The sequence below is a fragment of the Catharus ustulatus genome, chromosome 40 (genome assembly GCF_009819885.2).
Source record: "Catharus ustulatus isolate bCatUst1 chromosome 40, bCatUst1.pri.v2, whole genome shotgun sequence".
NCBI classification, from domain to species: domain Eukaryota; kingdom Metazoa; phylum Chordata; class Aves; order Passeriformes; family Turdidae; genus Catharus; species Catharus ustulatus.
Genome location: NC_046260.1, coordinates 30,326 through 50,007, shown reverse-complemented (window position 1 = coordinate 50,007; position 19,682 = coordinate 30,326). Strand labels below are relative to the sequence as shown.

At 54.1% G+C, this 19,682-nt stretch overlaps 1 protein-coding gene and 1 pseudogene across 1 annotated transcript; both read right to left on the bottom strand.

Moving 5' to 3' along the window:
- Positions 1 to 943: 943 nt before the first annotated feature.
- Positions 944 to 3,553, bottom strand: LOC122149477 (annotated as a pseudogene).
- A 91-nt stretch (positions 3,554 to 3,644) lies between these two features.
- On the bottom strand, positions 3,645 to 11,930 carry TLCD3B (TLC domain containing 3B). Its single transcript, XM_033084559.2, has 5 exons — positions 11,757 to 11,930; positions 9,916 to 9,999; positions 7,925 to 8,123; positions 6,462 to 6,557; positions 3,645 to 4,247 (listed from the first exon to the last, which is right to left on the bottom strand). Exons 2-5 carry the CDS (start codon positions 9,972 to 9,974, stop codon positions 3,975 to 3,977), a joined length of 627 nt encoding a protein of 208 aa, XP_032940450.1. The 5' UTR covers positions 9,975 to 9,999; positions 11,757 to 11,930; the 3' UTR covers positions 3,645 to 3,974.
- Positions 11,931 to 19,682: the final 7,752 nt, after the last annotated feature.

The window sequence follows — 19,682 nt, the reverse complement described above, 5'->3', positions numbered from 1 at the left end:
GGTTTTTGAGGGGAATTTTTTTTTTTTGACGCTTTTGGGATTTGGGGTTTTTTTATTTTTGGGGTTTGGGGTTTTGGGGTTTCCCCGTGGGGTTTTTTTGGGATCTTTTTGGGGTTTTTAGGGGATTTGTTTTGGGGTTTTTTGGAGGTTTGGGGATTTTTGGGATTTGGGGTTTTTAGGGTTTGGGATTTTAGGGATTTTGGTTTTGGGGTTTTTTGGGGGATTTTGGGATTTTTGGAGTTTGGGATTTTTGGACTTTTGGGTTTTTTGGTTTTTGGGGTTTGGGCTTTTTTTGGGTTTTGGGATTTTGGGTTTTTCTCATTTTGGGGGTTTTTGGGGTTTTAGGAATTTTGGGTTTTCTTGGGCATTATTTTTAGGGTTTGGGGATTTTTCGGTTTTTGTGGTTTTGGGGTTTTTTTTTTAATTTTGGGATTTGGGGTTTTTTCGGGTTTGGGGGATTTTTGTGTTTTCAGGGGGGATTTTGGGGTTTAGGGATTTGGGGTTTTCCCTTTCCAGGTTTTTGGGGTCTCTCCAGGATTTTTTGGGTTTTTTGGGGATTTTTTTGTGTTTTCATTTTCCCCCAAAATTTTTGGGGTCTCCTGGTGAATTTTGGGATTTCCCGCGGATTTTTGGGGTCAGTTCCGGGGTTTTGGGGTTTTTTTACCCCAAATTTGCATTTCAGACCCCAAAATCTGCACTGGTCTCTCAGTGGTCACTCAGGGTCACTCAGGGGTCACTCAGGGTCACTCACTGGTCAGTTGGTCACTCAGGGGTCACTCAGTGGTCACTCAATGAACGAGTCTCACACCCCAAAATTTCCCAGAGCAGCTTTAATGGGGGAGGGGGAGGGGGGACCCCAAAAACAACCCCCAAAAAACCCAAAAAAATCCCAAATTCACCCCAAAAACGGCCCCACAGAGACCCCATAGAGCTGGGGGTTGCCATGATGGCGACGGCAGCCATGTTGTCACGGTGCCCCACAGAGACCCCACAGAGACCCCATAGAAACCCCATAGAGACCCCAAAGACCCCAAAGAAATCCCAAAGACCCCATAGAGACCCTAAAGAGACCCCATAGAGATCCCAAAAACCCCAAATACCCCACAAACCCCAAAGAGATCCCACAGAGACCCCATAGATACCACAGTAGAGCTGGGGGTTGCCATGGCGACGGCGGCCATGTTGTCAGGGTGCCCCACAGAGACCCCAAAGAAACCCCACAAAGACCCCAAAAAGACCCCATAGAACCCCCAGAACCCTTCAGGGTGCCCCACAGAGACCCCACAGAGACCCCATACAGACCCCACAGAGACCCCAAAGAGACCCCACAGAGACCCCAGTAGAGCTGTGTGGCGGCCATGATGGCGACGGCGACCATGTTGTCACCGTGCCCCACAGAGACCCCACAGAGACCCCACAGAGACCCCACAGAGACCCCAGACCCTACAGAGACCCCAAAGACTCCACAGAAACCCCATAGAGACCCCAAAGACCCCATAGAGACCCCAAAGAAATTCCAAAAAACCCAAAGAGACCCCACAGGGACCCCAGTAGAGCCGTGGGGCGGCCATGATGGCGGCAGTGGCCATGTTGTCACCGTGCCCCACAGAGACCCCACAGAGACTCCACAGAAATCCCAAAGAAACCTCAAAGAAACCCCAAAGAAATCCCAAAGAAACCCCACAGAGACCCCAAAGAAACCTCACAGACCCCACAGAGACCCCATAGAGACCCCAAAGACCCCAAAGAAATTCCAAAAAACCCCACAGAGACCCCACAGAGACCCCACAGAGACCCCATAGAGACCCCATAGAGATTCCAAAAACCCCAAATACCCCACAAACCCCACAGAGACCCCACAGAGACCCCACAGAGACCCCAGTAGAGCTGTGAGGTTGCCATGGCGACGGCGGCCATTTTGTCAGGGTGCCCCACAGAGACCTCATAGAGACCCCAAAGACTCCATAGAAACCCCATAGGGACCCCAAAGACCCCAAAGAAATCCCAAAGAACCCACAGAGACCCCAAAGAAATCCCAAAGACCCCTCAGAGACCCCATAGAGACCCCATAGAGACCCCAAAAACCCCAAATACCCCACAAACCCCAAAGAGATCCCATAGAGACCCCATAGATACCACAGTAGAGCTGGGGGTTGCCATGGTGACGGTGGCCATGTTGTCAGGGTGCCCCACAGAGACCCCACAGAAATCCCAAAGAAATCCCAAAGAAACCTCAAAGAAACCCTATAGAGACCCCAAAGACCCCACAGAGACCTCATAGAGATCCCATAGAGACTCCACACACCTCATGGACTCCATGGAGACCCCACAGAGACCCCAGTAGAGCTGTGGGGCGGCCATGATGGTGGCGGCGGCCATTTTGTCACCGTGCCCCACAGAGACCCCACAGAGACCCCAGGACCCACAGAGATCCCAAAGACTCCATAGAAACCCCATAGAGACCCCATAGAGACCCCAAAGAAATCCCAAAAAAACCCCCTAGAGACCCAATAGAGACCCCAGTAGAGCTGTGGGGCCGCCATGATGGCGACGGCGGCCATGTTGTCACCGTGCCCCACAGAGACCCCACAGAGACCCCAGACCCTACAGAGACCCCAAAGACCCCACAGAGACCCCACAGAGACCCCTCAGGTCACCCCATCCCCTCCCCCATGGCTCTGGGCCTAGCTCCCCCCTCAGGCCTTCCCCTCAGCGCCCACCCAGTGGCCACCCAGTGGTCACTCAATGGCCACCCAGTGGCCACCCAGGGCGGCCTGGGCGGGCTCCCCGCCGGCCGGAAGAGGCGCCAGGCCCCGCGGCAGATGAGGCCGAACCAGTAGAGCTGCGGGGCGGCCATGGCGACGGCAGCCATGTTGTCAGGGTGTGCCCCACAGAGACCCCAAAGAAATCCCAAAAAACCCCATGGAGACCCCAAAAAGACCCCAAAGACCCAACAGAGACTTCATAGAGACCTCATAGAGACCCCACACACCCCATGGACCCCATAGACTCCCCAGCAGAGCTGTGGGGCGGTCATGATGGCGGCGGCAGCCATGTTGTCACTGTGCCCCACAGAGGCCCCACAGAGACCCCAGACCCTACAGAGACCCCAAAAACCCCACAGAGACCCCACAGAGACCCCTCAGGCCACCCCATCCCCTCCCCCATCGCTCTGGGCCTAGCTCCCCCCTCAGGTCTTCCCCTCAGCGCCCACCCAGTGGTCACTCAATGGCCACCCAGTGGTCACTCAGGGTGGCCTGGGCGGGCTCCCCGCTGGCCGGAAGAGGCGCCAGGCCCCGCGGCAGATGAGGCCGAACCAGTAGAGCTGGGGGGTTGCCATGGCGACGGCGGCCATGTTGTCAGGGTGCCCCACAGAGACCCCAAAGAAATCCCAAAAAAACCCCAAAGAAATCCCAGAGAGACCCCAAAAAGACCCCACAGAGACCCCATAGAGACCTGAGAGATCCCAGAGGGACCCCATAGAGACCCCAAAGAGACCCCACAGAGACCCCAGTAGAGCTGTGGGGCGGCCATGATGGCGGCGGCAGTCATGTTGTCACTGTGCCCCACAGAGACCCCACAGAGACCCCAGGACCCACAGAGACCCCAAAGACCCCATAGAGACCCCATAGAGACCCCAAAGACCCCATAGATACCCCCAAAAAATTCCAAAAAGCCCAAAGAGACCCCACAGAGACCCCAGTAGTGCTGTGGGGCGGCCATGATGGGATGGTGGCCATGTTGTCACCGTGCCCCACAGAGACCCCAGACCCTACAGAGACCCCACAAAGACCCCATAGAAACCCCATAGGGACCCCAGAGACCCCACAGAGACCCCTCAGGACACCCCAAGACCCCTCAGGCCGCCCCATCCCCTTCCCCATCGCTCTGGGCCTAGCTCCCCCCTCAGGCCTTCCCCTCAGCGCCCACCCAGTGGCCACCCAGTGGTCACTCAATGGCCACCCAGTGGTCACTCAGGGCGGCCTGGGCGGGCTCCCCGCCGGCCGGAAGAGGCGCCAGGCCCCGCGGCAGATGAGGCCGAACCAGTAGAGCTGCGGGGCGGCCATGGCGACGGCGGCCATGTTGTAGGCCACGGGCAGGGCGGAGGGGACGCGCAGCAGGGCCAGGCCGCGATGGCGCCCGTAGGCCCAGTACAGGTAGGGGAAGAGCAGCACCCGGCACAGCAGGAAGGTCAGCAGCAGCGCCACGGCGTTCAGTTTGTGCAGGGTCGTGTGCTGCAGGTGAAGCTGGGGGGGTAGAAAAAGGTAGGGGGGTCAGGGATTTTATTTTTATTTTTTTGGGATTTTTTAGGATTTTTTTTGGGATTTTTTTTGGGGATTTTTTTGGGATTTTTGGGGATTTTTTTTTTATTTTTTTGGGATTTTTTAGGATTTTTTGGGGGATTTTTTTGGGATTTTTTGGGATTTTTTTGGGATTTTTGGGGGATTTTTTTGGATCTTTTTTAGAGATTTTTTGGAATTTTTTAGGATTTTTTTTGATATTTTTAGAGATTTTCTGGGGATTTTTGGGGGATTTTCTGGGGATTTTTGGGGGATTTTTTGGGATTTTTTGGGGGATTTTTTTTGGATTTTTTGGAGTTTTTTGGGGATTTTTTTGGGATTTTTTTTTTATTTTTTAGGATTTCAGCAGCAGTGCCACGGCGTTCAGTTTGTGCAGGGTCGTGTGCTGCAGGTGAAACTGGGGGAGGAGAAAAAGGTAGGGGGTCAAGGATTTTTTTTGGATTTTTTTTGGATTTTTTAGGATTTTTTTTGGGATTTTTTGGGATTTTTTGGGATTTTTTGGGATTTTTTTTGGGATATTTTTGGGATTTTTTGGGGATTTTTTTTGGGATTTTTTGGGGATTTTTTTGGGGATTTTTTTGAATTTTTTTAGAGATTTTTTGGCATTTTTAAGAGATTTTTTGGGATTTTTTGGGGATTTTTTTGGAATTTTTTAGGATTTTTTTGGGATTTTTTTGGGGATTTTTTGGGGATTTTTTGAGGATTTTTTTGGGATTTTTTTGGAATTTTTGGGGGAATTCTTTTGGAATTTTTTAGAGATTTTTTAGGGATTTTTTTGGGATTTTTTTGAGAATGTTTTAGGACTTTTTTTGGGATTTTTGGGGATTTTTTGGGATTTTTTTTTTATTTTTTAGAAATTTTTTGGGATTTTTTGGGGGGTTTTTTAGGATTTTTTTGGGATTTTTAAGAGATTTTTGGGGGATTTTTTTAGGATTTTTTGGGATTTTTTTTGAATTTTTTGAGGATTTTTTGGGGATTTTTTTGGGATTTTTTTCAGGGATTTTTTTTTTATTTTTTTTATTTATAAGAGATTTTTTGGGAAATTTTTAGGATTTTTTTGGGGATTTTTTGGGGATTTTTTGGGGATTTTTGGGCGAATTTTTTTTTATTTTTAAGAGATTTTTTGGGGGGATTTTTGGGGGATTTTTGGGGGATTTTTTGGAATTTTTAAGAGGTTTTTTTGAGATTTTTAAGGAATTTTTTTGGAAATTTTTGAAAATTTTTTAGGGATTTTTTGGGGGATTTTTTGGGTTTTTTTTTATTTTTTTGGGGATTTTTTGGGGGATTTTTTGAGGATTTTTTGGGGATTTTTTTGGAATTTGTTTTTATATTTTATGGATTTTTTGGGGATTTTTTGGGGGATTTTTTGAGAATTTTTTTTTATTTTGTTTTTATTTTTGGGGGGGATTTTTTTGGAATTTTTTGAGGATTTTTTAGGGATTTTTTGGGGGGATTTTTTGAGAAATTTTTTTGATCTTTTGGTGATTTTTTGGGGGATTTTTTGGGGGAATTTTTTTTGATTTTTTGGGCAATGTTTGGGGGAATTTTTTCAAATGTTTTTAGAGATTTTTGGGGATTTTTAAGAGATTTTTTGGGATTTTTTTGGAAATTTGAGGATTTTTTGGGGATTTTTGGGGGAGTTTTTTTGGAATTTTGGGGGAATTTTTTTTTATTTTTTAGGATTTTTAAGAGATTTTTGGGGGATTTTTTGGGGGGATTTTTTTGAAATTTTTAGGATTTTGTGGGGATTTTTGGGGGGATTTTTTGGGAATTTTTTGAGGATTTTTTAGGGATTTTTTGGGAATTTTTTTGGGATTTTTTGAGAATTTTTTGGGGTTTTTTTGGGAATTTTTTGAGAATTGTTTATGGATTTTTTGGGGATTTTTTGAGAATTTTTTTTAATTTTTTGGGGATTTTTGGGGGGGATTTTTTGGGGTTTTTTTTTTTTATTTTTTGGAATTTTTTGGGGGATTTTTTGAGAATTTTTTTATTTTTTGGGGGATTTTTTGAGATTTTTTTGAAAATTTTTTAGGGATTTTTTGGGGGATTTTTTGAGAATTTTTTTTTATTTTTTAGGGATTTTTTGGGGAATTTTTTTGGGATTTTTTTTTATTTTTTGTAATTTTTTGGGGACATTTGGGGCCATTTGGGGCCACTGACCAGGATGAGGACCTTGCCCAGACACACGAGGGGCGTGCTCAGCTCGGCCATCAACAAACAGCCCAGGAAGAAATCGCCCTTGCCCTGACGCCACACCTGGGGACACAAAATTGTCACCAAAGGGGCACCAAAGGGGCACCCAGGGTGTGCCCAGGTGTGCCCAGGTGTGCCCAGGTGTGCCCAGATGTGCCCAGGTGTATCCCAGGTGTGCCCAGGTGTGCCCAGGTGTATCCCAGGTGTGCCCAGGTGTGTTTTTACCCCCCCAGGTGTATCCCAGGTGTGCCCAGGTGTGCCCAGGTGTACCCAGGTGTGCCCAGGTGTATCCCAGGTGTGCCCAGGTGTATCTCAGGTGTATCTCAGGTGTGCCCAGGTGTATCCCAGGTGTATCCCAGGTGTGCCCAGGTGTGCCCAGGTGTATCCCAGGTGCCCCCAGGTGTGCCCAGGTGTGCCCAGGTGTATCTCAGGTGTGCCCAGGTGTGCCCAGGTGTGCCCAGGTGTATCCCAGGTGTGCCCAGGTGTGCCCAGGTGTGCCCAGGTGTGCCCAGGTGTATCCCAGGTGTGCCCAGGTGTATCCCAGGTGTGCCCAGGTGTATCCCAGGTGTATCCCAGGTGTGCCCAGGTGTGCCCAGGTGTGCCCAGGTGTATCCCAGGTGTGCCCAGGTGTGCCCAGGTGTGCCTAGGTGTGCCCAGGTGTATCCCAGGTGTGCCCAGGTGTGCCCAGGTGTGCCCAGGTGTGCCCAGGTGTGTTTTTAACCCTCCCAGGTGTGCCCAGGTGTGCCCAGGTGTGCTCAGGTGCCCCCAGGTGTGCCCAGGTAACTCACAGTGGCCACAGGGAAGCAGACCAGCACCATGGCGCCGTGGTGCAGCACCATGAGCCCATCCCTGTGTGCCCAGGTGTGCCCAGGTGTGCCCAGGTGTATCCCAGGTGTGCCCAGGTGTGCCCAGGTGTGCCCAGGTGCCCCCAGGTGCGCCCAGGTGTGCCCAGGTAACTCACAGTGGCCACAGGGAAGCAGACCAGCACCATGGCGCCGTGGTGCAGCACCATGAGCCCATCCCTGTGTGCCCAGGTGTGCCCAGGTGTGCCCAGGTGTGCCCAGGTGTATCCCAGGTGTGCCCAGGTGTGCCCAGGTGTGCCCAGGTGCGCCCAGGTGCCCCCAGGTGTGCCCAGGTAACTCACAGTGGCCACAGGGAAGCAGACCAGCACCATGGCGCCGTGGTGCAGCACCATGAGCCCATCCCTGTGTGCCCAGGTGTGCCCAGGTGTGCCCAGGTGTGCCCAGGTGTATCCCAGGTGTGCCCAGGTGTGCCCAGGTGTGCCCAGGTGTGCCCAGGTGTATCCCAGGTGTGCCCAGGTGTGCCCAGGTGTGCCCAGGTGTGCCCAGGTGTATCCCAGGTGTGCCCAGGTGTGCCCAGGTGTGCCCAGGTGTATCCCAGGTGCCCCCAGGTGTGCCCAGGTAACTCACAGTGGCCACAGGGAAGCAGACCAGCACCATGGCGCCGTGGTGCAGCACCATGAGCCTCTCGTGGCGCAGGAAGGCGCGGGCGCCGCCGGGGCCGTGCCCCTTCACCTGGGCGCGCTGCAGGTGGCACAGGTACATGGCGTACACGTCGTACACGAAGTACGGCACCGCGAAGGGCGGGTAGGCGGCGGCCAGCCAGTGCCTGGGGACAGGGGGGACAGGGGGGACAGGGGGGACAGGTGAGGGACAGGTGAGACAGGTGAGACAGGTGAGACACAGGTGAGACACAGGTGAGACACAGGTAAGCCCAGTTGTGCCCAGGTGTGTCCCCAGACACCCTCAGATATCCCCAGGCACTCCCAGGTGTGCCCAGGTGTGCCCATGTCTGTCCCAGGTGTACCCAGGTGTATCTCAACCATACCCAGGTGTGTCCCAGGTGTCCCCAGGTGTGTCCCAGGTGTGTCCTATTTGTGCCCAGGTGTCCCCAGCTGTCCCCAGCTGTCCCCAGGTGTGTCCCAGGCACCCCTAGGTGTGCCCAGGTGTGCCTATCTTTATCCCAGGTGTGTCCCAGGTGTGCCCAGGTGTCCCCAGGTGTATCCCAGGTGTGCCCAGGTGTGTCTGGGTGTGCCCAGGTGTGCCCAGGTGTGTCTGGGTGTGCTCAGGTGTCCCCAGGTGTGCCCCAGGTCTATCCCAGGTGTGTTTTTACCCCCACAGGTGTGTCTTGAGTGTGTCCCAGATGTATCCCAGGTGTCCCCAGGTGTGCCCAGGTGAGTCCCAGGTGTGCCCAGGTGTCCCAGGATGTCCCAGGTGTGCCCAGCTGTCCCAGGATGTCCCAGGTGTGCCCATCTTTATCCCAGATCTATCCCAGGTGTCCCAGGTGTCCCCAGGTGTCCCCAGGTGACCTCTGACCAGGGGTAGGCCATGGCCAGCCAGTGCCTGGGGACGGGGGGGGACAGGTAAGGGACAGGTGAGGGACAGGTGTGCTCAGGTGTGCCCCAGGTGTGCCCCAGGTGTCCCCAAGGGTGACCATTTTTATCCTAGGTATGTCCCAGGTGTCCCCAGGTGTGTTCAAGGTATGTCACAGGTGTGCCCAGGTGTGCCCAGGTGTGTCCCAGGTGTCCCCAGGTGTGTCCCCAGTTATGCCCAGGTGTGCCCATCTTTATCCCAGATCCATCCCAAGTCCATCCCAGGTGTCCCCAGGTGTGCCCAGGTGACCTCTGACCAGGGGTAGGGCATGGCCAGCCAGTGCCTGGGGACGGGGGGGGACAGGTAAGGGACAGGTGAGGGACAGGTGTGCCCCAGGTGTCCCCAAGGGTGACCATTTTTATCCCAGGTGTGCCCCAGGTGTGCCCAGGTGTGTCTGGGTGTGTCTCAGGTGTGCCCAGGTGTGCAGGTGACCATGGGGATACCCCTGGTGACACCCAGGTGTGCAGGTGACCCAAATTTGGGGTCCCAGGTGTTCCCAGGTGTGTCTCAGGTGTCCCCCCAGGTGTGCCCATCTTTATCCCAGGTGTATCTCAGGTGTTCCCATGTCTGCCCAGGTGTCCCCAGGTGTCCCCAGGTGTCCCCAGGTGTCCCCAGGTGTGCCCATCTTTATCCCAGGTGTGTCTCAGGTGTCCCCAGGGTGTCCTCAGGTGTCCCCAGGTGTGTCCCAGGTGTTCCCAGGTGTATCTCAACCATACCCAGGTGTGCTCTAGCTGTCCCCAGGTGTACCCATCTTTATCCCAAGTGTCCCCAGCTGTGCCCAGCTGTGCCCAGGTGTGTCTGGGTGTTCCCAGGTGTGCCCAGGTGAGTGTATGTCTGTCCCAGGTGTGCCCATCTTTATGCCAGGTATGCCCAGGTGTGCCACAGGTGTCCTCATGTCTGACCATTTTTATCCCAGCTGTCCCCAGGTGTGTCCCAGTTGTCCCCAGCTGTCCCCAGCTGTCCCCAGTTGTCCCCAGCTGTCCCCAGCTGTCCCCAGGTGTCCCCAGGTGTCCCCAGGTGTCACTCACTGGTCATCGATGACGTGCTGGCAGGAGCTGGAGATGATGTACCCGGCTGTGGAGGCCATGACAGCCTGGACAGAGGACACCAGCCTGGGGACAGGGGACATGGGGACATTGGGGACAGCAGGGGGGACACGGGGACAGCAGGGGACAGCAGGGGGGACAGGGGACACCAGGGACAGCAGGGGAGACAGGGGGACAGGGAGGGACACAGGGACACGCAGACATGGGGACAGAGGTGACACAGAGGGGACAGGGGACAGCAGGGGACATCAGGGGACATTGGTGACACAGAGGGGACAGGGGACAGCAGCCTGGGGACAGTAGGGGGACATCAGGGGACATCAGGAGGACACAGGGACATCAGGGGGGACATGGGGACACCAGCCTGGGGACACAGGGGACATTGGGGGGGACACGGGGACATCAGGGGACATCAAGGGACATCAGAGGGGACACAGGGGACATCAGGGGGGACACGGGGACATCAGAAGGGACATCAAGGGACATCAGGGGGGACCCGGGGACAGGGCAGTGACACAGAGGGGCACAGGGTGACATGGGGTGACACAGGGGACACAGGGACAGCACGGACATCATGGGACATCAGGGGACAGCAGTGACACAGAGGGGACATGGGGGGACATGGGGACATCGGAGGGGACAGGAGACATCAGGGGACATCAGGGGACAGCAGGGGACATCGGTGACACAGAGGGGACATCAGGGGACATCAGGGGACACAGAGGGGACATGGGGGGACATCAGGGGACATCAGGGGGGACAGGGGGACATCAAGGGACATCAAGGGACATCAAGGGACATCAGGAGACATCAGTGACACAGAGGGGACATCAGGGGACACAGATGGACACGGAGGGACACAGGGGACACGCGGACAGCGGTGACACAGGGGTGACACGCGGGTGGCACTGTGGGGGATGGGCCCGCGCTGACGCTGTCCCCGCGCTGTCCCCGCGCTGTCCCCGTGCTGTCCCTGCGCTGTCCCCGCGTCACCGCCTAATCCGGCCCTGTCCCCGCGGATTGTCACCAACCCCCCCTGGCCTGTCCCTGATCCCCCCCTGGCTTGTCCCCAAGCCACCCCCCCGGCCTGGCCTTGTCGCTGTCACTGTCCCTGTCCCTGCGAGTGGCTCTGTCCCCTCCCGGTGTCACCTCCATCCCTGTGTCACCTCCCTGGCACGGTGCCACCCATCCCTGTCCCCTGGCCCGGTGCCACCCATCCCTCTCCTTGGCCCCGCAGTGTCCCTGTCACTGTGTCACCTCCATCCCTGTCCCCTGTTCCCATCCCCCTCCTTGTCCCCTGGCTGTCCCCAGGTTGTCCCCAAGCTGTCCCCAAGCTGTCGCCAGCATGGTGGCCTTGGTAGGGGTGTCCCTCATGTCCCTGTCCCCTCCTTGTCCCCATCCCTGTCCCCTCTGTCCCCTCCATCCCCTCTGTCCCCTCCCTGTCCCCTCCATCCCCTCTGTCCCTCCCTGTCCCTCCGTGTCCCCTCCGTGTCCCCTCCCTGTCCCCTCCATCCCCTCCGTGTCCCCTCCCTGTCCCCTCCATCCCCTCCCTGTCCCTCCCTGTCCCCTCCCTGTCCCTGCCTGTCCCCTGTCCCCTCCCTGTCCCCTCTGTCCCTCTGTCCCCTCCATCCCATCCCTGTCCCCATCCCTGTCCCCTCTGTCCCCTCCCTGTCCCCTCCATCCCCTCCGTCCCCTCCATCCCCTCTGTCCCTCGCTGTCCCCTCTGTCCCTCGCTGTCCCCTCTCTGTCCCCTCTCTGTCCCCCCCCCCCCCCCATCTCTCCCCGCCCCCCCCGCGTGTCCCCGCGTCCCCCGGCGGTGTCACCTGGCGGCCAGCACGGTGGCCCTGCCCTGGGGACAGCCGGTGGCGGCCACCAGCGCCCTGCGGGCCAGCACGAAGAGCCCCGGGAAGAAGAGGAGCCCCGGCAGGCACAGCAGCCCCACCGGCAACCCCGGCGACAGCGGCGGCGACACGCGCGACACCGGCGGCGACACCGGCGGCGACACCGGCGACAGCGCGGCCCCGGGCATGGCCGGGAGGGGCGGGGCCTGCAGGGGGGGGAGGGGCGTCAGGGGGGGATGGGCGGAGGGGATGGAGAGGGGACAGCGAGGGGACACGGAGGGGACAGAGAGGGGACAGAGAGGGGACAGAGAGGGGACAGAGAGGGGACAGAGAGGGGACAGCGGCGGGAGCGGGCATGGCCGGAGGGGGCGGGGCTTGAGGGGGAGGGGCGGGGCTTGGAGGGGCGGGGCTTGATGGGGAGGGGACAGAGGGTCATTGAGGGTGCTGAGGGGCGGGGCTTAGATGGGGCGTGGCTTGAGGGGAGGGGGCGTGGCTTGAGGGGGAAGGGGACAGAGAGGGGATGGAGGGGATAAAGAGGGGCGGGGCTTGGGGGCGGGGCTTGAGGGGAGGGGACAAAGGGACACTGGGAGGGGATGGAGAGGGCGGGGCTTAGATGGGGCGGGGCTTGAGGGGGCGGGGCTTGAAGGGATGGAGGGTATGGAGAGGGCGGAGCTTGAGGGGGAGGGGACAGAGGGACACTGGGAGGGGACAGGGAGGGGCGTGGCTTGAGGGGGCGTGGCTTGAGGGAGGAGGGGACAGAGGGACAATGGGAGGGGATGAAGGGGCGGAGTTTGAGGGGGTGGGGCTTGAGGGGGAGGGGACAAAAGGACACTGAGGGGGTTTAGATGGGGCGTGGCTTGAGGGGGAGGGGACAGAGGGACACTGGGCGGGGATAAGGAGGGGCGGGATTTAGATGGGCGGGGCTTTGGGGGAGGGGGCGTGGCTTGAGGAGGAAGGGGACAGAGAGGGGATGGAGGGGATAAAGAGGGGCGGGGCTTTGAGTGGGCGTGGCTTGAGTGGGGGGTGCGTGAGGGGATGGAGGGGACAAAGGAAATGGAGGGGGATGGAGGGGGCGGGGCTTGGGGGCGTGGTTTGAGAGGGGAGGGGACAGAGGGACACTGGGAGGTGATGGGATGGGCGGGGCTTAGATGGGGTGGGGTTTAAGGGGTGGGGCTTGAGGGGGAGGGGACAAAGGGACACTGAAGGCACTTAGATGGGGCGTGGCTTGAGGGGGCGTGGCTTGGGGAGGGGACAAAGGGACACAGGGAGGGATGAATGGCAGGGCGGGGTTTAAAGAGGGGGCGGGGCTTACAGGGCACGAAATTGGGGGCGTGGCTAACGGGGGAGGGTGACAAGGGGACGCTGGGACTGAATGGGGGCGGGGCTTATGGAATTGGGCGGGGCTAAAGGGGATTAATGAGTGGGGGCGGGGCTTAAGGGAGGAATTAATAAAGGATGTGGGCGTGGCCTGGCGCGAGGGGCGGGGCTTGAATGAGGGGGGAATGGGGCGTGGTCTGAGTGTGAGGCGACAAAGGGGGCGTGGTTTTAAGGAAAGGGGGAGGGGCCAAACCCGACCCCCCCCCTCCCCCGCCCCCCCCAATCCCTCCCAATTTCCCCCAACCCTTAATTGGCACAAATCTCCCCCTCACCGTCACCCGGGCGGGTCTGCGGCCTCCCTCAGCACCTCATGAATATTCAGCGCGGCGCTCCCGCCGCTCATTTACATACATTTAAATAAATTTGCATAAACTCGCCAGCGGGGCCTCCCCCCCTCCCCTCAGGCCGCGGCGTCTCCACAGCAACGGCGGGAACGCCGCGCTCGCTGATTGGCCGAGGCCGGCAGCCAATCAGGGGGCGTTGCCGGGCAGAGCGGGGGCGGTGCGGGCGGCGCTGATTGGCTGAGGTGGCAACGAGCGCGGCGCTGATTGGTCGGGCAGAAAGGGGCGGGGTTTGAGGAGCGGGCGGCCAATGGTGGCGCGCGGGGGGAGGTTGCCATGGCGACGGCGCCATTTTGGTTGCATGCTAATGAGGTGGGCGGGGCCGCGCGGCGCTAATTGGAATAATAACGATCCATCACGCGGGGCTCATGAATATTAATGAGGTTTTAATCAGCAAGCCACCCAGGCCACGCCCCTTCATTAAGAACTTTAAAAACGGTGAGGGGTCAAAGGAGGACCCCAAAATTGGGGGGAGGGGCAAAAAAAAAGGTGGGGGAGGGGTAAAAAAGGTCCCAAAATTTGGGGGGAGGGGTAAAAAATTGGGGGAGGGGCAAAAAAATGGAGGGGAGGGGTAAAAAAATAAAGGGGGGAAGGGGCAAAAATGGGGGGGAAGGGGTAAAAATTGGGGGAGGGGCAAAAAATGATGGAGGGAGGGGCAAAAAATAAGGGGGGGAGGGGTAAAAAATAAGGGGGGGGAGGGGGAAAAGAAGGGGGGGAGGGGGATTCTATCCCTAAAATGGGGGAGGGGAACCCCAAAATTTGGGTTAAAAATGGGGGGGAGGGGCAAAAAAATGAGTGGGGGAGGGGCAGAAAATTGGGGAGGGGGATTCCACCCCAAAATGGGGGAGGGGAACCCCAAAATTCGGGTTAAAAACGGGGGGAGGGGTAAAAAAATGAGGGAAAAAATCAGATTTTGGGGGGGGAATAAAAGAGGAGGGGTCCCCAAAATTGGTTGGGGGGGGGAGGGGAGGTTTCACCCCTCCCCCACCCGGGCTGGAGCAGGGGTGGGGGAGGGGCGGGGCTATTTTGGGATGGCGAAAGGGCAAAGGGGACCCGAGAAGGTCACGGGAGGGGGGGGTCACCCCCTCCCTGATATAAGGGGGAGCCCCCGGAGCCCCCCGGGCCGACCCCGGACACCCCCACGGTGAGTGAACCCCAAAAATCAAAATCAAAATAAACCCCCAAAAAAATCTGCCCGGGGTGGGGGGGAGTCAGGAAAAGGGCAGAAAATGACCCAAAATTTGGGTGGGGAGGGGGCGGGGTGACCCCAAATCACAGCCGGGACCCCAAAAATTTCTCGGGATTGGATCCAAAATCCCCCCCGAACCCCAAAAATTTCTCGGGATTGACCCCAAATCCCACCCCAGACCCCAAAAATCCCCCGGGATTGACCCCAAAACCCCCCCGAACCTCAAAAAATTTCTCGGGATTGACCCCAAATCCCCATCGGGACCCCAAAAATCCCCCCGGGATTGACCCCAAATCCTCCCCAGACCCCAAAAATTTCGATGAATTGACTCCAAATCCCACCCCAGACCCCAAAATTCCCCCGGGATTGACCCCAAAAATCCTCCCTGGATCCCAAAATCCCCCCAGGATTGACCCCAAATCCCCCTCAGGACCCCAAAATCCCCCCCAGGACCCCAAAATCCCCTCGGGATTGTCCCCAAAATCCCCCCAGGACCCCAAAAATCCCCCCGGGACCCCAAAATCCCTCCAGGATTGACCCCAAATCCTCCTCGGGACCCCAAAAATCTCCCCGGGATTTACCCCAAAACCCACCCGGGACCCCAAAAATCCCCCCGGGATTGACCCCAAATCCCCTTCAGGACCCCAAAAATCCCCCCCGGGACCCCAAAAATCCCCCCGGGACCCCAAAATCCCTCCAGGATTGTCCCCAAATCCTCCCGGGACCCCAAAAATCCCTCCGGGATTGTCCCCAAATTCCCTCCGGACTCCAAAAATTCCCCCGGGACCCCAAAATCCCCCCGGGATTGTCCCCAAATCCTCCCCAGACCCCAAAAATTTCTCGGGATTGACCCCAAATCCCCCTCAGGACCCCAAAATCCCCCCGGGATTGTCCCCAAAATCCCCCCAGGACCCCAAAAATCCCCCTGGGACCCCAAAATCCCCCTGGGATTGTCCCCAAAATCCCCCCAGGACCCCAAAAAATCCCCCCGGGACCCCCAAAATTTCTCGGGATTGACCCCAAAACTCCTCTGGGAACCCCAAAAATTCCTCTGGGACCCCCAAAACCCCCCGGGACTGACCCCAAATCCTCCCTGAACCCCAAAAATTTCTCGGGATTGTCCCCAAATCCCCCTCAGGACCCCAAAATCCCCCCGGGATTGTCCCCAAATCCCCCTCGCACCCCAAAATTCAGACCCCAAATTTCATCTCGGGCACCCCAAAACCGCCCCCGAACCCCCAAACTGACCCCTCCTGAACCCAGACCCCCCAAAACTCACTCGGGACCCCCCAAATTCCACCCGGACCCCAAAAATCTCCCCCCAGAACCCCCCAAAATCGACCCCGAACCCCCAAATTTACCCCGAACCCCCAAAAAACGATGCCCTAAAATTGACCTTGAACCCCCCAAATCTCACCCCAAACTCTCCCTGCGGACCCCAAAACCCCAAACTCGCAGGATCACCCCCAAAATTATCCCGGGAACCCCAAAATTATCCCGTGAACCCCAAAATTCCCCCCCGGGACCCCCAGTTCTGGGTGGGGCCCACCGTGACTCAGCTCGCGGCGTTGCCCTTTTAAGGCCCCGCCCACTCGGGGCGTGGCGCGGTGACGTCACCACCGCAAGCCCCGCCCACGTCCCGCCAGCGCCGCAGCGGAGCCCAGGTCGGGATTGGCGGGGGGGGGGGGGAGCGGAATTTTGGGGTAAAAAATGAAAATTTTGGGGTAAAAAATGAAAATTTTGGGGTCAAGCAGCGAAGTGTGAGGGGAAAGGGGCTGAGTTTGAGGAGGAAAAAGCGGAATTTGGGGTGAAAAGCGGGATTTGAGGGGAAAAAGGGAGAGTTTGGAGGGGTTGAGGGGACGTTGCGGGGGTTGGAGGAAGTCGTGAGGGGGAACGGGCGGGTGGGGGGGAAGGAGAGAGCGGTGTGAGGGAAAAGTGAGGATTTTGAGGTTAAAATTGGAGATTTGGGGGTGAAAAAAGGAGATTTTGGGGGTTGGGAGGAAATACTGAAGTTTAAAAGTGCGAGTTGTGAGGGGAAAAGTGCAGATTTTGAGGGGAAAAATCCGATTTTGAGGTAAAAATTGCGAATTTTGGAGGTTTGGGAGGAAATCGTGAGGTAAAAATTGCAGATTTTGAGGTAAAAAGGGGCGATTTTGAGGTGAAAAGTGCAGATTTTGGGGTCTGGAGCAGATTTTGTGAGGGGAGAGGAAATCTTGACGTAAAAATTGGAGATTTTGAGGAAAAAAACGCAGATTTTGAGGTAAAAATGCGGATTTTGGGGTGAAAAAGGGAGATTTTGGGGTGAAAAAGGGAGATTTTGGGGGTTGGGAGGAAATGCTGAAGTTTAAAAGTGCGAGTTGTGAGGGGAAAAGTCCAGATTTTGAGGGGAAAAGTGCAGATTTTGAGGTAAAAATTCCAGATTTTGGGGTCTGGGGCAGATTTTGTGAGGGGAGAGGAAATCGTGAGGTAAAATGGGAAGATTTTGAGGTAAAAATGCAGATTTTGAGAAAAAAACCCCAGATTTTGAGGTAAAAAGTGAAGATTTGGGGGGAATAAATCAAATTTTGAGGTAAAAAATCAGATTTTGAGGTGAAAAAAGGAGATTTTGAGGTCCGGGGCAGATTTTGTGAGGGGAGAGGAAATTGTGACGTAAAAATTGGAGATTTTGAGGAAAAAAACGCAGATTTTGAGGTAAAAATGGGGATTTTGGGGCAACCCTGAGGTAAAAAGTGCAGATTTTGAGGTAAAAATTGCAGATTTGGAGGTTAAAATGTGGATTTTGGGGTGAAAAAGGAGATTTTGGGGGTTGGGAGGAAATGCTGAAGTTTAAAAGTGCAAGTTGTGAGGGGAAAAGTGCAGATTTTGAGGTAAAAATTGCGAATTTTGGAGGTTTGAAGGAAATCGTGAGGTAAAAATTGCAGATTTTGAGGTAAAAAGTGAAGATTTTGAGGAAAAAACCCCAGATTTTGAGGTAAAAATTGCAAATTTTGGAGGTTTGAAGGAAATCGTGAGGTAAAAAGTGAAGATTTTGAGGAAAAAATTCAGATTTTGGGGTAAAAATTGGAGATTTTGAGGTGGAAAAAAGCAGATTTTGGGGTCTGGGGCAGATTTTGTGAGGGGAGAGGAAATCGTGACGTAAAAATTGGAGATTTTGAGGAAAAAACCGCAGATTTTGAGGTAAAAATGCAGATTTTGGGGTGAAAAAGGAGATTTTGGGGGTTGGGAGGAAATGCTGAAGTTTAAAAGTGCAAGTTGTGAGGGGAAAAGTGCAGATTTTGAGGGGAAAATTCAGATTTTGAGGTAAAAATTGCGAATTTTGGAGGTTTGGGAGGAAATCGTGAGGTAAAAATTGCAGATTTTGAGGTAAAAAGTGAAGATTTTGTGGAAAAAATCAGATTTTGAGGTAAAAATTGCAGATTTTGAGGTAAAAAATCAGATTTTAGGGTGCAAAACTCAAACTTTATGCAAATAAAATTTTTTTGTGGGTGAAAAATATAGATTTTTTTGGTCAAAAGGGCAGATTTTGGGTGAAAAAAGCAATTTTTGTGTCCTAAATGTGGATTTTGTGTAAAAAAATTGAATTTTGGGGTGAAAAAGGCGAATTTTGTGGATAAAAGTGGATTTTGGGGTGGAAAATGTGAATTTTGGGGTCCCAAAGCCGAATTTTTTGGGGTGAAAAATCCGAATTTTGGGGTCCCAAAGCCAAATTTCGGGGTAAAATTTCGAAATTTTGGGTCCAAAAGTCGAATTTTAGGGTTCAAGAGTTGAATGTTGGGTGGAAAATTTGGATTTTTGGGTCCCAAAGCCGAATTTAGGGGTGAAATTTCGAATTTTGGGGTCCCAAAGCCAAATTTTGGGGAGAGAAATCTGAATTTTGGGGTGAAAAAGTTGAATTTTGGGGAGAAAAAATCGAATTTGAGGTGCAAAAGGTGGAATTTGTGGAGAAAAAAATTGATTTTGGGGTGAAAAAATCGAATTTTGGGGTCCCAAAGGCGAATTCTGGGGTGAAATTTCGAATTTTGGGGTGCCAAAGCCGAATTTTGGGGTGAAAAAGTCAAATTTGAGGTGCAAAAAGCTGATTTTGTGGACAAAAAATGGATTTTGGGGTGAAAAAATCGAATTTTGGGGTCCCAAAGCCAAATGTTGAGGTCCAAAAGTCGAATTTTGGGGTGAAAAATCCGAATTTTGGGGTCCCAAAGCCGAATTTAGGGGTGAAAAATCCAAATTTTGAGGTGAAATTTCGAAATTTGGGGTCCAAAAGTCGAATTTTGGGGTGAAAAAGTCAAATGTTGGGTGGAAAATTCGGATTTTGGGGTCCAAAAGCGGAGTTTTAGGGTAAAAAAGTCGAATTTTGGAGTTCAAAAGATGCATTTTGGGTGGAAAATCCGAATTTTGGGGTCTCAAAGCCGAATTTTGGGTGGAAATTTCGAATTTTGGGGTGAAAAAGTCAAATTTGAGGTGCAAAAAGCTGATTTTGTGGACAAAAAATGGATTTTGGGGTGAAAAAATCGAATTCTGGGGTCCCAAAGCCAAATTTTGAGGTCCAGAAGTCGAATTTTAGGGTGAAAAATCCAAATTTTGGTGTGAAAAATCCGAATTTTGAGGTCCAAAAGTCGAATTTTGGGGTGAAAAAGTCGAATGTTGGGTGGAAAATTCGGATTTTGGGGTCCAAAAGTCGAGTTTTAGGGTGAAAAAGCCGAATTTTGGGTTTCAAAGGTTTAGTGTTGGGTGAAAAATCCGAAATTTGAGGTCCAAAGGTCGAATTTTGGGTGAAAATTCGAAATTTGGGGTCCCAAAGGCGAATTTTGGGGTGAAAAATCCGATTTTGGGGGTTCAAAAGTTGAATATTAGGGTGAAAAATTCGGATTTTGGGGTCCCAAAGCCGAATTTAGGGTGAAAAATTCAGATTTTGGGGTCCCAAAGTCGAATTTTGAGGTCCAAAAGTTGAATTTTAGGGTGAAAAATCCTAATTTTGGGGTTCAAAAGCCGAATTTTGGGGTG